At 36.6% G+C, this 22,585-nt stretch overlaps 1 protein-coding gene and 1 non-coding gene across 6 annotated transcripts in view; both read left to right on the top strand.

The window, feature by feature from the left end:
• Positions 1 to 22,111, top strand: part of COP1 (COP1 E3 ubiquitin ligase) — a 267,564-nt gene extending 245,453 nt beyond the window's left edge. For all 5 annotated transcript variants that reach the window (XM_036757414.1, XM_036757417.1, XM_036757413.1 and 2 more), the window contains 2 exons: positions 18,424 to 18,468; positions 21,740 to 22,111. In XM_036757414.1, coding sequence (XP_036613309.1) covers positions 18,424 to 18,468; positions 21,740 to 21,757 — 63 coding nt within the window. In that variant the 3' untranslated portion in view covers positions 21,758 to 22,111. The remainder of the gene's footprint in view (positions 1 to 18,423; positions 18,469 to 21,739) is intronic.
• Positions 5,470 to 5,614, top strand: LOC118849335. The gene has a single exon (XR_005010384.1).
• Positions 22,112 to 22,585: the final 474 nt, after the last annotated feature.

The following is a 22,585-nucleotide window of genomic DNA, read 5'->3' as shown; positions in this document are numbered from 1 at the left end:
CAAAAGATAACAAAAAGTACACTTGTAAATTCCTATTATAATTATTTACATACATGCATAAAATTTAGGTATTTATGTTTTAAATTTGTAACTTTTATACATTGACATTTAAATGTGTAAATATTTTAGTTCTAAATAATGTCTGACTCTGATGCCACATCATGATATCTAAATGACCTTCATTTCCCAAAGACTAGTGAAGTATAAGCTCTAGCAGGTTTGGATTGCAGATGGACTCATGACAGGGGGGGACATGTTAGAAACCTAGAGTAGTCCAGGAAAGATGTAATGAGGGCTCAAATTAGTATTACATAAAATAGTGCTATTTACTCTAGTTTTAGTTACCATTCTATAGAATCATAGGTAAATCAATAATTGTGCAGAAAGAATTTTTAATGGGTCATATTATAAAAATTAGAAATAATTTGAATAAACTATATGTAGCAAGATTTTTTCTTCCCTTGCTCCCAATATTTCTTTCAGTTGTGTCTATCTGCTACCACCCTAGTATCAACCTTCTAAAGAACTGAATACCTAAAATGTAAAATTGTATAAAGACACTGGGACTATGAATTTTGATACGTCTGTGCAGTTATGTCAATATTCCTGCATGAACGTGAGATCATTTTCTTGGTAATCATTTTAATCATCTTAGACTTGCCTTTTCTTATTTAAGTTTCTATATTGCTCCATATATCTGAAATGATTTAGCAGTAAATATCTGTTTTGGAATAGTGATTAGTGTGTTCAGGCTGTTCTATGGATCATAGAAAAATTAAACTTCAACCACTTCCAGTGTTTTTCTTTCTGCTCGCTCTGCCTAGTGTTGTAGCCCTGTCTTGCACCTCTCTCTGTACTTTGCCTCCCTCCATTTAATAGATGTAATTGTTCAATCTGGTGACAAAAATAATCTCTGTAATTTAGCCCTTGAATTATCTTAGCAATGAATTCATCTACTTGAGATATGATTTATAATAAAGCTTCCATTAAGAAATTTAGCCAACAGCAAGTATTTAAACTGTATAGAGTTTAAGTAAAAGAAACAAGTCTCGTATTATCCACAAGGCATGTGGCACCATATTGAACCTTTAAAAACTCAAGTCACTCGTGTGCCTCAAATAGATGAATCTTAAAATAGTCTAGGTACTTTGGAACTTTATGCCCATGCTAAAAAAAAATGATGCAGCATTATCTTAGGGCATATTTCTGTCACTTTGGCAATGTAACTACAAAAGTCTACAACTCTTCCTATAGAAATTAAAAGAAAATGGAACACTGTTGAGGACATTCCGTGGAAAAAGGCTTAAATTAATCATTTATTTTCCTAACTGCAGTTCAGATAATTTGGCCTTGTATAATTTTCAAGCACATTTTACTTACAAAGTAGTTTAACATGTTAAAGATTATTTAGAATAAAAATATAGACATTTATAAGTCATCTAACTCTAACTGCTCTTTAATAAAGGAGTCTCTTGTACAACCTTTTCTTGAATACCAGCGTCAGTGACGTGGAATTTGGAATATTTGAAAAACATATTCCATTCTATTTTAATACCTTTAATTATTAGAAAATTATTTCTTAAAATCAGCTTTCTCTAAATGTTGCACTTTCTCATAAACTAAAAAATTGAGAGATGGTCCAGAATAGTATAGAAACTATTTCAGAAGTTTGTAGTAACAAAATTAAAAATAAATCTACAAGCAAATTCAGTTGCTAAATTTTCCATTATTACCTCAGTATAAACCTCAAGATATCCTCTTTCCTCTTCCTTCAGTTCTAAACATTTTCTGTCTCAGCTCAGACACTTTTTCTACACTAGTTTTTTGCTAAATCCTGTAAGGTATAGAATCACTTGCAAAAGTGAGGAGCCCATAAGTTTTTCTGGTATGTGATTGCATGCTACTAAACAATGCTGAATCTATATATTTTATTTCCTGATTGACTATTTTGACGTGAGACAGGAGGAAGGAAAAAGGTAGATGAATGATAAAGAAGAAACATATGTCCCAATAGGCTAGAGCCCTCTTTTCATATGACTCGCTCCACTCAGGTTCCCAGAACCTGCCAGTTATAGAGCCTACTTAATTCCAGTGTCAAGAATCTTCTATGTTTAAATTTAATATATTCAATCTAAATGTACTTTTATGAACAAACTAACTGCATAATCTTTTTACATCCTTAAACTGATAATGTGACTTTAGATTTTCTAAAACGGCATTGTGAAAATTTCCATCCCTTCTCCCTGCATCCAGATTCACATTTCTTTACCCTCCTATCAAATCCAATTGAGAAATTATTCATCTCAGTAAAATAGCAGTTTTCAAGGTTTGGGGTTTGTTTGGTTGTTTTTGCCAATATACCTTTGTCATCTAGCTGGAACTACAAAGGCTATTAAATAAGTGTGAAAATGTCCTACTTTGAAGTCCAATTCATTAGAGAATTTCAACAAATTGGATTGTTAAGACCCATGGAAATTTACCCAATACATCAAAAATAAATTTAATAGACTTTATTTTTGTTTATTTTTTCATAGAGTTGTATTTCATGTAGCTTTTCTTACCAACCTGTTTTTTTTTTCACTTAGACATGTATTAACTATCTGTTATGTATGAGGCACTCCATTGAGTACTGGGAGTACAAAGACAAAAGCCAAACAATGCCTGCCCTCAGTTATATTCTTTTGATAAAGTGTGTATGTGTAAGCACACATCTGTTTTCTGTTTCCTTCATTTCCAAATATCTAATGAGTATAGCTAACTTTACATAGAACCTCCTCTGTGCCAAGCATTGGCCTAAGTATCTCATTTGATTTGATCATTATGACATCCCTGAGAGGTAAATACTATTACCATCCTCATTTTACAGATGAGGAAACTGAGGCAAACAGAGCTTAAGTGACTTGCCCAGGGTCATACCGTTAGTGTCTAAGGCCACATTTGAATTCAGGTCTTCTTGTGTTCCATCCACTGTGCCACCCAGTCACTTGTTAAACATATCCCTCCCCATGCCTAGCCAGTGAGCCATCTCTAAAGACAAAATGAAAAGGAGGACAGAAAAACAATTCAGAAAACCTGCCCAACACATCACCTGAGTCTTACAGAGGTGCAGTGTTTTAAACCTGTAATTGTCCACATTTACAAAGAGGAGGAGGAAAAATCATTTTCTCATTTTTTTCTCTTGTCCAACCCTGGTCATTAAAATGATACAATTCTTGATTTTGTTCTTTCCATCTACGTTGTTGTACACTCGTCATTTGTGTTGTTTTCTTGGTTCTGCTTCATTTTGCATTAGCTCATAGAAATCTATCCATGTTTCCCAAGATTCTTTGTAGCCTTTGTTGCTTACTGCAGAAAGATTCTGTTACATTCAGACACCAGGTTTTTTTAGTTGTTTCTCAGTTGATGGATGTGTACTTTGTTACCAGTTCTTTGCTACCACAGAAAAGGCCGCTATGAATATTTTCATGTACAGTCTGTTCTGCTATAACATGTGTTTCAAAAACACAAATTTGTTCCAGCATGATTAATATATGTTAGGGAACATTTTGATCATAACGAGAATTTCAGGTTTTGTTCTGCATGATTTCCTCCACAAAAAAAGCAAAAATACAGAAAACTGCAACATTTTATAGTTACTCACAAGCTGCAACCCTTCTGATGCCCACTAACACAAACAAGCTTTAGGCCTTTTTCAAGGTATAGTACCACATTTATTTTAAATCTTCTGGCACAATAGGAGCTTTGAGTGGAGAAGGGTCGACCTATACCACCCTCACTCCTACCTCCTTCTGCCATGGGAGTTGTGGTCTTCCCGACTTGCTCATGTAGCCCAAGCCTCAGGCCAAGCAGCAGCCTCAGGCCAGGGATCCAGCTGCTATTTATTTTTAGTATTTATGTGTTTCTAACCATTTAACGTATATAGACAGACATGTATAGAACATGCATAAAAACTCTGATGCCATTTTTTTGTTAGGTTCCTTTATTTTTTTTATGTCCTGTTGATAAAGTTCTTGAGCATTGAGCCTCTGACCTCATTTACCCCATAGGCTCTGTGGTTTTTATTGAATGATTTTGCATAGTGTGGTGCTTTGGGGGAATATATATGTCGTGTTATAGCAGAGATACTGTATATGAGAACTTTATGTCTTTGACTTCTTTAGGGTGTATGCCCAGGTTCGCTGAGTCAAAGAACATGAACATTTTATTATTTTTTTTAGCATAATTCCAAATTGCTTTCTAAACTGGTAGGACCAATTCACAGCAGGAAGCTTACATTTTTTTTTCATTGGGGGAGTTAACTACATGTAAAAAGTAAATAAAATTCAAATGAAATCATGAAAAAAGTAGGAAAGGAGCAATATCATCTTAAGACCTCAAATTATTCTTTAAAACAATATAGCTCTCAAAATTCTTTGGTACTAGAACAGATCATTGGAATAGCCCAAATAAAGATGAATCATAATTGAGCTTAATAATTCCCTTATGAGATATTTCATGCAAATATTCTTTTAATAAATCTTTGTGTTGATATTGTTAATGCAAAAGCATTTCCTTGTTATGTGATTGAGATTACCTATTTTATCTTTTATGATATTTTCTATCCTTTATTTGGTTAAGAATTCTCCCATATGTAAAGCTATGAAAATCACTGTGTCCGATTCCTTGCTAATTATTTTACAGAATGACTTAATATTCAGGCTATGAACACATTTTTGGCTTATCGTCACGGTATATGGTGTAAATATTTGTTATAAACCAAATTTCTGCCCAGTTGCCTTTCCGTTATCCCAAAGGTCCTGTTAAATTGAGAATGCGTCTGCAAAGTAATTCACGTCTTTGGGTTCACTGACCCATCTGTATTCAGGACAACTATTGACCTATAATAGAAAATAATGATTCATCGTACTGTTGTGGTATAAAAATTTGGTAAGAGATAATATTGCCTGAAGATTCAGAAGCTCTTTGATCTAAAATACTAGCATATGATCATTGCCCTCAACTTACTGTACCACAGCAACAATATTGTTGCTCTCTAATTTTATTCAGAGGAACACTCCAAATCCAGAAACGTTGGGGTTGAATGTATTAGGGAATAAGTTTTGAATGCCCCCTGTCACATAGAGGAATGTGTTTTGCTTTTTTTATTTCTTTTTGAATTTCAAAAAATATTTCCCTGCTGGATTGAACAAAATGAGAATAAAACTTGAGACTTTTGTTTCATGTTTGTACGTGTCTAACTTTTCCTTTCATGCACATTCTTTATAATCTTTCCTCTCTGACTAAAAATGGTTTTGCTTTTGTATGCTGTGTGCCATTTTAATGATTTTTTTTCTATTATCTGAATTCCTTTTTTCTTCACCTTATTTGAATACATTAAAAGTCTGTTTAAATGAGAATTTGATTTACTCAGAATGCTAGAATAGAAAAGGCAGTATGACAAAAGGCCTTTTAATAATGAAGCACACCAGAAATGGAAGCTGCAGGGATCATCTATGTGGACAAATGAAATACTTTTTGTCTACAACATGCAGCCTTCCTATAAAAAAAAAAAAAGTGGAGGTCTCTGTCTGGTTTAGGACAGCTGGCTAAGCTTGATCGTTCCCCTCCATACAGTCCTTCTAACACCCTTCAAGAACTGCTTTGTTTCCTTCTTGGGTTACTCTGGGCTTTCTCCAGCTAGGTGTTACTAGATTATGAAGAAAAAAAAAAACAAGTTACTTGGAGAGATTATGTTTGTGCCCATATCATCTGATTTGATGGCCATCTGATTGTGTTTTAAAATGAACCTACAACAATGTTGGGACCAAATAATTAAAATGTACATCCTTTCTTTCTGCTAATAATCACTAAACTACATATGTAGAAAGTGACACATACAGCCATTCACAATCACTATTATGTGACATGGTTTTGCTTAACTTTTCAGGTAATAGGTTTGTTTGGGGAGGGTTGCTTGAGTGTTAGATGGAGAGTCTGTTCTGTACAAATGAAATGTATCAATAAAAATATTTTTGAGTAAAATAAACCTTTATCCAGAAAGATTGTGTGTGGAAATTGTGAAGTCCTCTTCTTTTGGGCCCCCATTGATTTAACAGCTTGCTATAGTAAACATTTATTTATAAAAAAAGTAAATTTTGTCCTACAAATATTTTAACTTAATCATGATGCTTGATGGTTTTCCTGGTTAAGAATTTTTTTCTACAGTAATTTAAGGTTGCCTAATTTCCACTAAAATACTGAGTATTGTGGGGTTTTTTTGTTTTGTAAATTAGAAAACTTACTGTCTCCAGAGCCTTGTTCAAGGAATAGAAGTAAAACTGTGATGAGACCTCCTTGGTACCAGGGAGCAAACATTATTATATATAGGAAGTAGGCCAGGTTCATTTATGGCTTGTGCTATGAATTCTTTTGCTGCTCTTACCACATTATTCGCTCTTTGCAACAATGATTTCATTCTGGTCCCCCCTTTCTTTCTTTAGATCTAGTTAAGGAGTAAGTTATGACCCCAAAACTTTATTACATACCATTTATTTGTCTTGAACATGGAAGGTATAGGCATCACAGTCTCGTATTCAGAAAAACCATCTTAAATGGAGGGAAAAAACCATCTGATTTTAATCTATCCATGGATAGATTATTCTCTAAAGGAGATTTCATTGAAAAAAATAATACATCTATCAAATGATACTGTACATGATTTCTAATCATTTTGAGTGAATCTTAATTGAGGGAACCTTAATTGTATTATTAATAGCTTGAGTTTATCCTTCAAATGCTGAAAAGATTTATATAAACTATACATAGAAATTTTATTTACTAGGTTAATCATGAATTAACCCACTTGTCTAAGAGAAGAAGCTGCTTAATCCAGGAAAATAGAAAATAACATAGATTTAGTATTCTTTCCAATCTCTTTTTATTTCCTTTAGCAAAAGATAGTGTCCAGTGCAAAATTTTGATGCATTAATAAGTATTTTGTATATATTTGCAAGGCTGATGTAGATCTTGTTTTAAATTTTAGTAAAAGTTTGGATGTATTGTACGGTTCATTTTTTATGTCCAGTAAGAATCACCATTTTTAAAAGATTGCCTTGTGGTATGAAGAAACCCTGTAGTCTCTCTAGTGTGATAAAGGTGCCACAAAAGAGTGTTAGATGGAGAGTCTGTTCTGTACAACCTGCATTTTCTTCCATTCCCCCAGCATTTAGCACAGTGCCTGGGCACAGTGTATGATAAATGCTTATTGATTGATTCCAAGACAGAATGGTTTTCAGAATTGTTACTGAATTAGGAAGCTTCCTGTCATTTCATTCAGAGAAGATACTTTGATTTGAGAGAGGGTGTAGTTTAGGTGTGTAAAAGCACTGGGCTTTGAAGTTAGAAAACCTGGGTTTGAGTATAGGCTTTGCTACTTAGTAGTTGTGTGATCAAACATTTTTAAGCACCCAATTTGAATAGAATTAGTCTATGACGTGCTGAGATCGGGTCTGAGGAAACCTCACACATCTGCTGCCTTCATATGTCTTATTTTGCGTTAGTCCTAGGGTAAGACCTAATTTTAAAGGAAATAGTAATGTTCACAAGAGCCTACTAAAGATCCAGTACTCTTAAAAAAGTTTTATGTGTTGATGTGTATATCTTGGGAACTGGAGGAGAATTCCTGCCTGTATTTGTCTCAAGATTGTTTCTTTGAAATGTATTCTTAACTAAATAATGTTTACTGGTTTGGGAATGTCACTAGACTAAGAAAGAAAAGGGTTTATCTCACAGACCATAAACTATTTTACTCCAACACATTTTGGTAGTTAATATATTGCTTCATCTCTTCTGCAAGAAGAGTTAGAAGGGCTGCCACAAACATTAACTTCATTTCCCTGAAGATGTTGCTCTGCTTTTAATTTGGCCCTAAGTAGGAATTTTGCTTTTCTTTGTACATTGATTTTCAAAATAGCAAAATCTATATTTGTAATGGTCTAAATTCTGGGGAAAAAGAATACCCATAGAATTTTTTACAGTTCATTTTCTAAATATGCACCATGTTCCTGATTTGATTGCAATGCAAAAGATAAACATCTCACCCTTTAAATAATTTGTAACTTAACATAATTCTGTCTTTTACTGATTCAGTCATCATATCTATTGGAGGAATCTTTAAAGTTTTGTAATTGTTACCTTGGCATTCAGTTATTAGGTTTTGTTGGTTTATTTCATGGCCAGGTGAAAAAGGGCCTACCTTAGTGATGATATGCCAGGGATACTAATTTGGTCTTTAAGATTGCTAAATTCTTGTTCCTAGAGTCAGGAGATCTGGAGAGAGCCTGTATTTCATCTCAGGAGAATTTAATGTCACTTGGCCTTTGGAAAGTTTGTTTCAGAATTAGTTTTTAACAACTTTATCCAGAGTTTTATAATAGCTGCATTTGATTTAGTTAAGTAAACATTTATTAGTTGGTAGAAGTTAGGGATATAAAGAAAAAAAAACAAGCAATCTCTGATTTCAAGGAGATTATATTCAACTGGGAATAGAAAAACAATATTCATACAGGTAAGTATATAGTAATTTTAAAAGGGAAGAGATGCAACCCACTGGTGAAACCAGGAAAGGCCTTGTGTGCTTGAAAGGAAACTAGGGGTTTTGAGCAGAAAAAGTACATTCCAGATATGGATAACTTCTGAAAAGGTACAGCAGGATATGGATTGTGTCACCAGAAATCTACTACATGCCTACACATATGTGCAGTCACACGTGTGTTAGGCACTCAGATACAAGTGCAAAAAAAAAAATGAAACAGTCTCATCTCACAAGGAGCTTACATATTCTAGTCAGGAAGACAAGAAGGACATACTAACATATAGACAGCAAAAATATAAAATTAATAAATACAAATCTGTACAAAGTAGTTAGGTACATGGTAGTTTTAAGAGTGAGGGCACTAGCATTTGACCTGATCAGAAAGGCTTCATGCAGAAGCTGGTGCTTGAACTGTATAGAAGGAAATAAGGAGATTCTATGTAAGGTAAAGGTAAAGAAATGCAAGCCAGGCACTAGAAAGGATCAGTGCAAAGGCATGAAGATATTGAATGTCCTGTGTAAGGAATAGGGAAAAGGCCAACCTGGCTGGATTTCAGAGTGTGGGAGAAGAAGTAATGGCCACTGAAATTGGAAAGGAGGTTGGGGCCAGCCCGTAAAGGGTTTTAAAAGCTAGACAGAGTTTATATTTTATCTTAGAGATAATAAGCACATCCCTAGAATTGCTATAGGAGAGTATCTAGGAGAAAAAGTGGTGATCAAAGATGTTAAAAGCAATTGTAGGGTCAAGTACAATGAGAATTGCGAAAGGATTTAGCAGTTCAGATGTTGGTAACTCTGAGAGAACAATTTCAGTTCAGTAGTAGAGTCTGAAGTCAGGTTGTAAATGTTTGGTAATTGAGTGGTAAGTGAAGAAATGGAAGCAGTGGGTGGAGACAACTTTTGCTAGGAGTTTTATTTGTGAAAGGGAGGGAAAAATGGAATACTTTGAAGAGGTAGCAAAATCAAGTGAAAGATTTTTTCTTTTTCTTTTTTTAAGGATTAGAGACTACTGGGGCATGATTGTAAAAGGCAGAATCAAAGATGAGAGAGATGGAGAATGAGAAGAAAGAGGGGAAAAGATGGTGTAGAAAGGTTGTGGAGAAAAGACAATTGGCATACCTACTGTGGAGAGCATGATAGAGTTCATTAAAAAGGAATAAAAGGATTACCACTCAGCAGTGAGGGCTCAGTTGAGATTAAATAACAGATTTTTAGTTACTCTACTTCACATAGCTATGGGCCTATTAACGTTTGAAAGGTAGTGAGGATAACCCAGAGTTTGAATTTTGCAAGATGTGAACAGTTGTAGGAAAAAGGGAGTAAGAGATTCAACCATAGGGTTGAAGAGATTTAACCGTAGGGTTAAAAAAAGAAGAAACAATGTGAGGCCAAAGCAGGGACAACAGGAAGAACTGGAGGTTGCAATCAGGATGAAGAAGAAGTTTGGTAGGATTTGGTCAGAGGCTGGTAAATAATTTGGTTTCTTTTTTGGTTGGTAAATAATTTGTGTTTCTTTAAGAGCAAATATTAATACTAAATTATGTCTGTTGGTAAAGTTCCCACTACTTACACACACACACACACACACACACACACACACACACACACACTCACACTCTCTCTCTCTCTCTCTCTCTCTCTCTCTCTCTCTCTCTCTCTCTCTCTCTCTCTCTCAAAAAAAAAAAATAAAGAGCTAGGTCAATCAATCAGCAATTATGTATTAAGCTCCACTCTACCGGACATTGTGTGTTAGGCAAAGGGGAAATGAAGACAAAACTGAAACATGCCCTGCCCCTCAGGGAGCTTATATTTCTTTGAGAGAGATATGTACGTCAATAAGGATAAATGCAAGGTAATTTGTGTAGGAGAGGCACCAGCATCGGTGAGATCACGTATGGCATGTAGAAAAGTAGTGGTTAAACTGAATTTTGAAGCAAACTAGGATTTTAGGAGGTGACAGCGAGATGGAAGAATGAGTTCTAGGCATGGGGGGACAACCTGTGCAAAAACAAGGAGTTGGGAGATGGAGTGACCTGTGCGAGGAACAGCAAAAAGTCCAGTTGGGCTGGAAGGTTCATGAAGGGGGAATAATGTACAATAAGATGGTAATAGTAGGACGGATTCAAGGTGTGACACACTTTTTATTACCTGAGTCCTGCAACTTATACTACTATAGGAGGCTGCATTTTTAACTTAAAATTTTTTTTCAGTTAACCAGAACCAGTTTTCTACTTCCCGCTTTTCCCATATTTGGTGGATACTTGTAATGTGTGTAACGCGCTCGCGCGCGCACACACACACACACACACACACACACACACACCCCTATCAAGCAAAACTAGTTCTCACATTTCCAAAACCCTTGCCTCAGTCTTCACTGTGAGTCTATCTCTTCTGTCAGGAGGAGAGTGTATGATGTGATTTCTTGCATGGAACTAGTGGCAAACCATAATGCTTCCATTTGAACAGCAGGGGCCCCTGTAGAAAGAAAATGTTTTGTATAAAGGATCACAGTCACTTTCTGAACATCCCAGTAAAGCTGTGAAATTAGGGAACAGATGCCAACCTTGGGCAAGTCATTCATTTCCTCCCTCAGGGCCTCAGTTTTCAGTTTTCTCATCTGTCAAATGAGAGTTGGAGTAGCTGATCTCTAAGGTTCCTTCCACCTCTAAATCCTAACATCCGAAGTGACTTTTCCGAAGTCCAGAAGTAAAGTCTGATGTGGAACTCTGGATTTAGATGTAACCTACAGAGAAAATGACTCTGAGTGGAAAGCACTATTATGATCCCCATTCTACACTGAGGAAACTGAGGCAGATGAGTCAAGTGACTTGCCCAGGGTGACACAGTGAGTATCTGAGGTCAAATTTCAAGCCCAGTATTGTAGCCAGTGTGCCCCCAGCAGCCTAACATCCTTATTGTCCTGACTGCCTGTCCTCTTACCATGGTTATGTTGTGATACTTTTTTACAGGGAACTAATAGGGAATCAAAGTGCCTCCAGTGAAACATCCAAACCAGTTAGCAAAAGAGTCTGTGTTTTGCCAGTTTGGTCATCCCTCTTCTCAGATATTTACAGAGGCTCCTCCAAGGCAGTTCTGAAAAGCCACATGTGGAAATGAAATTACACAGTTGAAGAAAAAAAACTAATTTGGTTGAAGACTTTTTCTTTTAGTGCATTTTCATTCCCTCTTGGAGTATGTAGATGTATTCGTGTGTACTTCCACAAGCTGTTTGTGTACTGATGTAGATTGGTCCATGTATTAGGGTGAAAAAACTTCCATTCAGACAGTAGAGATCTTCTGAATCTGACCTAAATAAAAATGAAATGTGTTGCATTGTGAAATCCAAGAACAATAGAAATGTGATAAAGAAGATGCCATCCAAACAATGGATTTAATAATATATGATGTTCCTAAAGTCTGGACACATAGGCAAAAATGCATATTTTTAAGAAATGAAATGAATGAAATTTTCAACAACATTTTATTTAATTGGAATATTAACAAATAACATCTTCAATATGATTTCTATCATTTGTGATACAAAGGTTGCAAGATTCACGTGAACTTGTTGCAATAACTTCACGTTGCCATCAATTGCCTATGTGTCCAGACTTTAGGAACACCCTGTAGAATGCTTCTGTGACAAGGGAACCACTTGTGGCTCCAGAGTATGAGGCAACAAGATGCCAGAAAGCATGTTTTAATTGAATATTCCCTTAAATCCAAAGATTCCATTGGGAAAGAACATAGAATGGTGTAGGTTAGTTTGAAGAATTGTAAAGGGAGAGGGATAGGAAGGCTGCAAGTGGTTTTGAGTGTGTCATTTAATTTAGCATTGATCTGAAAAACTCAACTGAAATACTCAATGTTGTCCCAGCCTCTCATGGAGGAAGGAACTGAGGACCCAAAAGGGCCAAAGAATTGGAAAGCTGCTTACTGCTGGAGAATCCAGAAGCAAAAATCAAATTTGACTTACCTACCTAGAATCCATCCATGAACTCTTTAGCGAAAAGTGAAGCTTCTTTAATTTTAGGAAGTATTTGGACAGCAAGTCTTAATACTTTAAAGAATCACACTGACACCGTAGAAGCAGAGAACTGTCATTAGGTACTGAGGATAGATAGACATCGATTCATAAACATGAGTGAATCCTTAAGTCTGAAAAAGCAAAGATGTGCAGAATAACTGGGAGTGTGGTTTGTTCCGTTTGAGGGACATTAAGTCTTTACTTGTTTCTCCTATTTAGGAAAGAAACTGAGTCGCTTTACCTCCCTGAGCCTTATCTTCCTCTGTTTAAAACAACATGGACATCCCCAGAGTCCCTTAAAGTTCTGAAATTCTGTAAGAGTAATAATATCAGGTATGTTCCTTAGCAGTGAACACAGAGTCAGCTGTGCCCTCTAGGGACCTGATTTAATACTTGCAGAAACTATATGGCATGTGCTAATTTACCACTTTCATTGTAGTAGATACTAGTTCAAAGGCCTAAAATAGATGTACAATTTAAACTCAGTGGACACATTCAGGAGAAGATTCAGTGCCATTAAGAGAGCTATTGAAGGCAGAAACACTTTGACTAATTTTCACAGGACATGTCAGCTGCAGCTATCGCTTCTGGAGGACAAATGTGAACAGTTGTACGGTGCATTTTGCATTTGCCACGTCACCTCTAGTGTTTCGTAGCTTGAAAGGTGAAAGCAAGTGTAAAAACACATCAGGGCTTTTCTCAACGAAGTTTTCAAGGCTCCTTCTGATTATTTATGCAGCAGAGACCATAAAAGGAAAATGTTGTGACAGGAGAAAGTATAGCCACATCTGCTAGGAATCTTTAATAAAATTCAGCTTGAAAAAATTGAGCCTCTAAATAGAACTTATGCTATTCTTTGTTTTCCATTCTGTACAATGATCCACATACATGGAAAATTCTTCTTTTGGCTATTCACAGAATCTTCAAGTTTGGAAGGAGGTCCAACCCTCCTATTTTATAAATGAATATAGACCCCCTGCTAAAGTGTGACTTGTTACAAAAGTAGTGGATTACAGAGTCAGAATTTGAACTCAGATCCTTTGACTCCAGACCTTTTACCACTACACAGTGTTGACTCTTCCTAAAAGCCATCTAGATCAACGCAGCCCAAACCATTCATGACCAAAACTCCCCTCTACAGCACCCTCCAAGAAATCTCCCTAAAATGAGATCTCACTTTAGGTCAAATTTCTAAGCCTCTGAAACCTTTTCTTCTAAACTGCTGTCTAGTAATGCATCCTCCATTTTATACTTGTGAAGTTGATTTATTAATCCTTAAAAAAACCATAACCTTATCCCTATCAAATTTACTTCATTAGTTTCAGCCCGTCATTTCACCCTTTCAGTTTTTCTGAATCCTTAGTCATCTATCATGTTATTCCTCTTAGCTTTGTGCCATCTCCATTTTGATAAATGTTAAAAAGCACAGAGCAAAGAACAGTCCATGGGGCACTCCACTAGAGACTTCATGTCAGCATGACATTGACTTAATGACTATCCTTGAAGTTCACTCGTTCAGCAGGTTCTCAGTCCCTCTAATTATATTCTTACCTGATGCAAATCTCATTGTTTTATCTACTGGGATATTATGAGAGACAATGTCATACTTTGCTAAAACTTAGTTAAGCCATATCTACAGCTTTCCCCTAATCTGCTGGTTGAGTAAACATGTCCAAAAAAGATATTTAGTCCCACATATTGTGTCTTGATAAAATCATGCTAGTTCTTCATAATCACTTTCTTTTCTGGATGTTCACAAGCCACCTTTCTAACAATATATTCCAGCATTTTTCCAGACACCAAAGTCACTATCATTGGCTAATTGTTTTTTGATTCCAACTTATCTCAGTTTTTTAAAACTGTAATTTATGTTGTCTTCAGTACTGTTAAACCTCTCCCATGATGGGAGATCTTTCGAAGATCATTCACATTATCTCCACAGACACATTCACCAGTTTGTCTAAGTCTGTTTACCTAGACTCAGTCAGGGCAGTAGGATGGTCCAACTGTCTCTTCCCTTACCTCAGTCATTAAACATTAAATAAGCACCTGCTATGTGCCAGGCATTTTGCTAAGCACTAAGGTTACAGAAAGAGGCAAAACACAGGCCCTGCCCTTAAGGAGTTCACAGTCTAAAGAGGAGACAACAAGCAAACAAATAAGTACAGACAAACTATATACAGGATAAATGGGAAACAATTAGGAGAGGGAAGGCATTAGAATTCAGAGGGATTGGGAAAAGAAGTAATACAAAGTAATCTCCAGGGGAGAGAATGCTGGCACTGGGAGAATTAAGAAAGACTTGATCAAGAGGCGGCTCTAAACTGTGCTTTGCAGCAAGGGGGGGATTCTTTGGGGGCAGAAGTGAGGAGTACACTTCAAAAGATGGGGCAGCCTGGACAAAGAAGCAAACACAGGAAAGGAACAGTCACGTGTGGGGAGCTGCTACCAGACCTGACTAGAGGGGAGACTAGTAAAGGGAAGTAATAGGAAATAAAATTGGAAAGGTGGGTAGGAGTTATATTATGGAAGGCTTTAAAGTTATATTATGGAAGGCTTGGGAGTTCTGTATATTATCCTAGAGGTAACAGGGAGTTATTGAGAATTTTTGAGTGGCATAGTAACCAGGTACCTAGGTAGTTAAAAAGGTGGTAGGGTAGATATATTGATGCTTAGTTATTATATAGATACCGTGATAATAAATAAAGGAGCATTTATTAAGTCCTTATTGTGTGTCAGGCACTGTACTAAGCACTAAAGATAATACAAACTAGGATATTTGAAGGTACGTTTACATGTATGTAGATGTCCTCAAACATAAGGGCAGAGCTGGAGACTGAGAAAAGAGATGGAATGTTGTAGAATCATACACCAGAGAGCAAATCCTCACTGACTGCTGAGAGTATCATAGAGTAATACAATATTTGATCTTCATAGTTATGACCCAGAACTGTCAAGAACAGGTTAAATCAGGTATAGGATACTGTTAAAAAATCAGGGAAATAGGTATTACATTTAACAAGATTTTATCAAAAATATCTAATGTAAAAACAAGAGCTCACTGCAGTCATTTGGAAAAATAAAGCGGAACACCTCATTCCACAGCAATAAGGTAAAGGAGAGCAGTTCTTCACAACCTGGCCTCTTCCATCCTTCCTTTCCAATCTTCTTACACTTTACTCACTTCCACATGCACTATAATCAAATGACACTTAATCTTCTGACTTGGAGCCGTTTCATTGACACCCCCCCCCCCCCGCCCCAGCCTGCCCCCAGTGCTCCTCTTCACTTCTAGCCCCTGGCTTCCTTCAGTGCAAATCCTGCAGGACACCTTTCCTGGTGTTTCTTCCCTCACTACCAGTGTCTTTCCTCTGAGATTGCCTCCTTTTTACCTTGCGTCTCTCTTGGCAGTATAGTTGTCTCCCCCATTAAAAAGTGATCCTGAGGACAGAAATGACATTTTTTGCCTTCCTTTTTATCCCAGGCACTTCAGTGCCTGGCACATAGTAAGCACTTAATAAATGGTTTCTTAACTGACTTCTGGAGAGTTCTCTCAGCCATTAAATATTATAAATACTTAACATACACTCACTGATTTAAAGGGACTTGTGTTAAATTCTCCCAAGGAGAAATGTTTATTGCCCTTCTGAAATGAAACGCGTCACTTTGAGAAAATCGTTCTAGTTATCTAATAGAATTCTTGTGTGTTACAGTTTAGATACATTTATTTTTCTCTCTGTAATGGCAAAAGAGCACTTTCCCACCATCATCTTTTGCACTCTTAATATTCCTGATAATATTCCTATAAATGTTTCCCCTTGAACTGGCATACTTGAATACAATTACAAATGGTTTTGAAAGAATCCCCTAGGATCAACATCGCACAGCAACAATCTATACTCTGTCACCCAATGTGAAAAAACACTGAGTCTGATAGTAGTAGCACACTTTTTGAAGGTATTTTCCCTGCTTCATAACAAAGGCTATTTGTTAAAATTACTTTTTTCTAATATGTTAAATATTGGTGGTGGTGGTCCAAAAGGCTAGCTGTCTTTATGGAAGGGAAGCAGTTTTCCCTAAGCCCATTATCAAGATGAGATCCTTTGGTTTTTTTTTGTTGTTGTTTTTTATGAGTACTACCTGCTGAAAGGTTGACATTTAGGGGGAAAAAACGGTAAAGAAGCAACATTTTAACACCACTGAATGATAGTTTACATATTTCTCCCAACAAAAATGAGAAATAAATAACCATTTTGTTAGCATAGCTTTTATTTGAGAATGACAGAAATATTTATTCCTTCCGTTTGGTAAATGTGTAACTCTATTTTTTTTTAAGGCTATATATACACCATGTTAACAAGTCCTAGAATATTTAAATCATCCTTTTGATAAGCAGTGAAATCCATCCTGGGACCTGAATGACTTACAGAGCACATTTTTTATTTGCACTTTTTGTAGGCTTTACCATCAGCATTAAAAATAGATTGACTTTAGGTACAATTGTGCATATATATACATACATATTTATATATACACATATATATGTGTATATATATATATCACTGGAAATAAATGGTATATACAATGAGAATAGTTTTTGTTTCATAGCCTTTTTGGATTTTAATGTCTGAGAATGAATAGTCGTTTAATGGATTATCCAAAATATACTTATGCTCATATTCTCCCAAAAGTCACACGAGTTTTGTTACAGTATAAGCAAATATAATGTTATTGACTTCTCAAATAAATTATCTTCTTTGTGTATTGCATACATCCTACTGGTGTTTTGTCTCTCATTCAGTAACAAACTTTATGATAATTTTCAAATTGTCTTTTCTTATTTTCTCTTCATAGTGAAGATAAAAGCAACTAAACCCTTTAGTTTAGCGCCTCTAAGAGCATTGCTAGAAAAGGACAAGGTTCCCCAGAAAGGAAAGTGACAAGCAAGGATTACCTGCTGGCATTTTTGTATTATTTAGCAATTAAAGTAACCTACTGAGAGAGAGCTTATTGAAAATGGTACCATGTCAGACTACACCAGCATCTAAAATTACCAAGGCATGCACAATACAAGCAGAATCATTCAAACCCCAACAATGATAACCTTGTACTCATCATCTCCAGCCCTGTGTAACAGAGTTATTTTTAAAATGTAATTTTATTTTTACATTAGATATAAGGAGATATATTCAGGCACATTTCTCCTTATAACTAATATAGACCTAGATAGATAGAGATACATCTGAAAAGTAGCTTAATCCTTTTCATTTCATTTAAGTGGTTGAGAGAAGCCTCTGAGAAAAGAATTTATTTTTTGTTATTCTTTGTCAATTTTCAATTCAATAAACATTTATTAAGCACCTACTATGTGCCAGGCTCTGTGCTAAGCACTGGGGATACAAAAAAGAAAGGCAGCCCCAGCCCTCAAGGAGCTTACAATCCAATGGAAGAAGACAAAACCTAAAAGGAGACTGGAAGGTGGGATAGGCAGGGACATCTTATTCCTTAGAGTTGAAACCAGACAAAGCTACAGATACAAATTGGAAGGATATCCTGCCCATCTGTATGTAAACCCCCAAGGTATCAGGAACCTCATCCAGCAACTATTTTTTTTTGTGAAGTATTTACCTGCCTCTCTTTGAACTGTTTATAATTTTAGGCAGTCTTCTAGTAAGTAACACCTGATGGAGTGCCAAAGTTGTCAAAAGATTATTCATGGTAGATCTTTCCCCTCTTTAAGTTGATGCAGGTATCCTGAAAGTTTTAGTACCTTCTAATAAAGTGGTCTAGTCAGATACTAAAAGTTTCTTTTCTTTTCTAGGAGTCCAACGTGCTGATTGCTGCTAACAGTCAGGGGACAATTAAGGTAAGTTTTTTTTTTTCCTGGCATCACCATTTTAAACATGGATCCCTTTTTAGAATGTTAAAAAGGTTATGGAAATTTATACACTTTAGGGGAGACCAACCCAGACACTGGTATGCTTGTAATTTAAATGATGGCTACACCCCTATCATTGGCTTGGAGGGTGATAGTGGGGGAGCAGCGTTGGACAAGACACTGGCACTGCCCAACAGCTGCAGTATCAGAATTCCTCTAGAACTCCTTTGTAGTATTGGACAGGGACCAAAGTATATTAAGAAATAGACATTTCATAGAAACTAATCATGCTGTGCTGTTGTTTTACTCTTTTTTTTCCTTTGTGAATTTTCCCTCTTTTCCCATCTCTATGCCTCTCTTGCCCCAAGAGCTATTTAGTCATCAAGGAGTAGTTCTTGGGAATTGGGATGTCCCTCAGCATCCCTTAATTCCCCCCCCCCCACACACACACACACCATTGTTTGAATTTCTGACACATAGTTTTTCACGCACTTAATTTTGTGACTGTGAGCCTAAGAAAATATTTTTTGTTTATTCATGACATTGGTTAACTGGAGCACTTCCTCTAATGCAGTTGGCCATGGTTGATTGGAATTAGAAATCCAGATATAAATGAGATTTGTAAAAAAAAAAAAAATCTTTATAATAATTGGATATACCTTGCACTTTAGCTTTCCTTACATCTGAGTTCCCCTTTCATGTAATCTCTGTGTATGTGGAAGCAGACAGAGATGGCTGTTTTTATTAATATGCTTGGTGATCCTTCTGTCACTTGGCATTAAGCAATCGTATTTTCCATAGATGTCCTTCTCAAAGACCAACAAATCTATTGCTTGTTAATGTGAAGAGAATGTTGACCTAGCAATCTCTAGACCAACTCCAAACCAAACTCATCCATACAACAGGAAGCCAATGAGTGAATTTTCAGGAAGCAGGGGAATCAGAGTGCTAGCTACCTGAATTAATTTATCTTAGGTGGTATCCTCCTGTACTCCGCTAACTACTGCTCCACTGGCTCGAAAATCTCATTAGAGAATGGCGAGTAGCTTAAACAAAAGCCAGGCTTCTTAAGTGATCCACATTTGTTCCACTCCAACAGGTAGAGGAGGTTTTTGGAATCTCCTATTTCAGTTCTCCCTTGCCTTCCTCTGAGTACAAGACCACACACACTACTGAGGAAGCTGCAGTTTGTTCTTTTCCTGCAAATTATGTCTTTGAGGCTGATAGAATTGTTGACCTTGAAAGCTGCTACACCTGCTGGCTCTCAGAACTACATAATGTGGGAACAAAGTCCTACTGACGATACCTGGAATCTGCTTGGCAGCCTCAGTGTTTTATGTTAAGTACTTTGCTTAGCCAAATATAAAGTAATACCAAAAGTATTATGAAGGCTTTTGGGCAAAGCTGAAAGAAAAGACTGAACAGTTAAATCTTTGGCACCTAGAATTGGAATGTCCAGTTAACTTTTTAAAATCACAATTTGGCCAGTCTCCGGTGCTCTGTATTTCCATTCCAAACCAGGTCTACTGTTTTTGCCTGATTGTACCTGCCTGTTGATCTTGATTGATTTCACAGGATAACAGTGTCACAGCTTCTTCATGAGAAGTCACATCTGTGGGTTGAAGTAGTGATTAATGCGAGATTGTGGGGACAGTGATTGAATAGAAAGTGAATCTTTCATCAAAAGAGGACTAAAGGAGAGGCAAATTTAACTCCAATAATCTTGATATTTGATCATTTCACTAAGTAAACAATGAAAGAAATAATCTACAAAACCCCAGCTGATAAGGCCTATCGTCCTTATTTTTAGTGAACAAACACAAGTAGCAAATAAGTATGAATAATGCGTACTTGGATACTCTGATGTATCCATGATCTTCTGTGATGTGTACTCTACTCTGTGCATCTAGGGAAATAGTGCATATTTCATGAGAAACAGCATGGTATAGTAGACGGAGCCCAGACCTTGGAGTCAGAACTGGCCTCACCTCCCAGGGCTTCCACTTCTTAATGAGCCTCCTTCTGAGCCCATTTCCTAGCAGAAAAATTGGGTGATGGATGGACGCATACTGAAGATCTCACATTTGGTGTGGTTATACCAAATAACAAAACCATATAAATTGCTTTGTACCCCTTAAAGTATGGTACACATGCTGGTTGTTATTATTTTTACCATTATTATTATAAAATAAATGTGTAGATTTATAAATCTGCACATCTCTTTTATATATAAGTATCTAAAACCTCCATAGGGGGCAGCTAGGTGGTGCAGTGAATAGAGCACCGGCCCTGGAGTCAGGAAGACCTGAGTTCAAATCCGGCCTCAGATGATTGACACTTACTAGCTGTGTGACCTTGGGCAAGTCACTTAAATCCAATTGCCCATCCCCCCTCCAAAAGAAAAATTAGAGCCATAAAACCTCCATAGGATCCATCCTACCTGCTAGATACCTGAAAATGTTTTCATAATTTCTGAGCATCAACAGGCTCTCACCATTTGCACACACTTGTTTGCATATCGCCTCACCTGTTAGACTCTGAGCTTCTCAGGGCGGGGGCTGTCTTTTGCCTCTTTTTGTAACCCCTGTGCCCAGCACACAGTAGGTGCTTAATAAATGCTTATTGACTGACTGGTAACTTACTGTGTTTTACTTTTTAGGCTTCTTAACTAACTGTGGCAAGAAACTAATTTGAAAGAATGCATTTAAAAAAAGAAATTGATTTACCATCCACAAACATTCAGTCTGTACTCACTAGTTTTTCGGGAACATCATGATATGAGCTTATAGTTTTTGGTTATGACTTGCATCATTTTAGAATCCGTAGCCCCCAACATAATACAACTGTGTCTTAAGAAGAAAAAGCAAGTGATAAATCCCTTCCAAATCTGTGGCATTTTCAAAGTACCTAATAATAATGAGGAGGATAATGACAACAACAGTGAACATTTTATATAATATTTTAAGGTTTGCAAAGCATTTTTTACATTTATTATTTCATTCGATACAGCAACCTTTGGGGTAGGTACTGTAATGAAGTGACTTGCCCTTGGTCACACAGCATCTCAGTGTCTGTGGCAGAACCCAAACTCAAGGCTTCCTGACTCTACATCCAGCCTTCTAACTGTGCCCCTTGGCCATTTTTAGAGAAATGGATGAAAGGTTTAGTGGGTTTTGTTTGGATATTCTTTTTTACAGTTTTATGCCAGCTACACCTTTAAACTGCATTTGTATATTCTGGTCTTTCTTTTTTAAATTAGGTGCTCGAGCTTGTATGAAGGATCATCCCTCAAGAAAAGATTGACTTGGTCCTGCTGAAACATATCTGCAGTTCACCATGAGAGAAGAAAAGAAACCTTCAGACGATGTCCCTCCCTGAAACCATCATGGGGTTTTTTTTGTTTGTTTTCAACTTTTTCTCCCTTTTTTTTTTCATCCCTTTCCCCCCATCTACGGACTCTTTAGGACCTCTGAGACACTGGGAACATCCAGTGAACTCTCCACCATCAACATAACTCCACAGACTTTGCTGCTGCTGGTGGTGGTGTGGTTGTCTAATTTTTATGATAGGGAAACAAATTCTTTTAAATAAAAACAAATAACAAAAAAGAATAAAAGTTTATTGAGCCACAGCTAAGCTAGGGAAGTTTCTATCACTAAATGTAAGGACAGATATGCTTTTTAAGGGAGAACAGTCTGTAAGAACTGCAGAACTGAGAGCTAGTGAGTTTTTTACTCAGTCATGGACAAGAGAGTTACACAGAATGAGCAATTATAGATGGGGTTTGAAATTATTTAATAGAGAAATGTGACAAGAAAGGAGAATGAAGATTTTTTCCATGATTTGAATGCTCACAAGAGATAGTGGTATGAACATCATGGTATGAACTCCTGTCTAAATTCTCTGAACATATGTAATGTCAGCAGTCGGAGCATAGCTTTCTCCCTGTGCCTGGTCAGGGTTTTCAGATCCTGACCTACCAAGAACACTCCATAGGCCAAGGGAGAGCATGTGCTCCCAGAAAGCTCAGTGCCTAGACTCCTCTAAAGTCTACGTAATGTCACATGGATATCCATCCAACTCAATTTCTGTGAAACATAGCTAT

This window comes from Trichosurus vulpecula, chromosome 4, assembly GCF_011100635.1.
Source record: "Trichosurus vulpecula isolate mTriVul1 chromosome 4, mTriVul1.pri, whole genome shotgun sequence".
NCBI lineage: Eukaryota > Metazoa > Chordata > Mammalia > Diprotodontia > Phalangeridae > Trichosurus > Trichosurus vulpecula.
The sequence above is the reverse complement of the archived record's forward strand: the minus strand, read 5'-3'. Positions and strand labels throughout refer to the sequence as shown.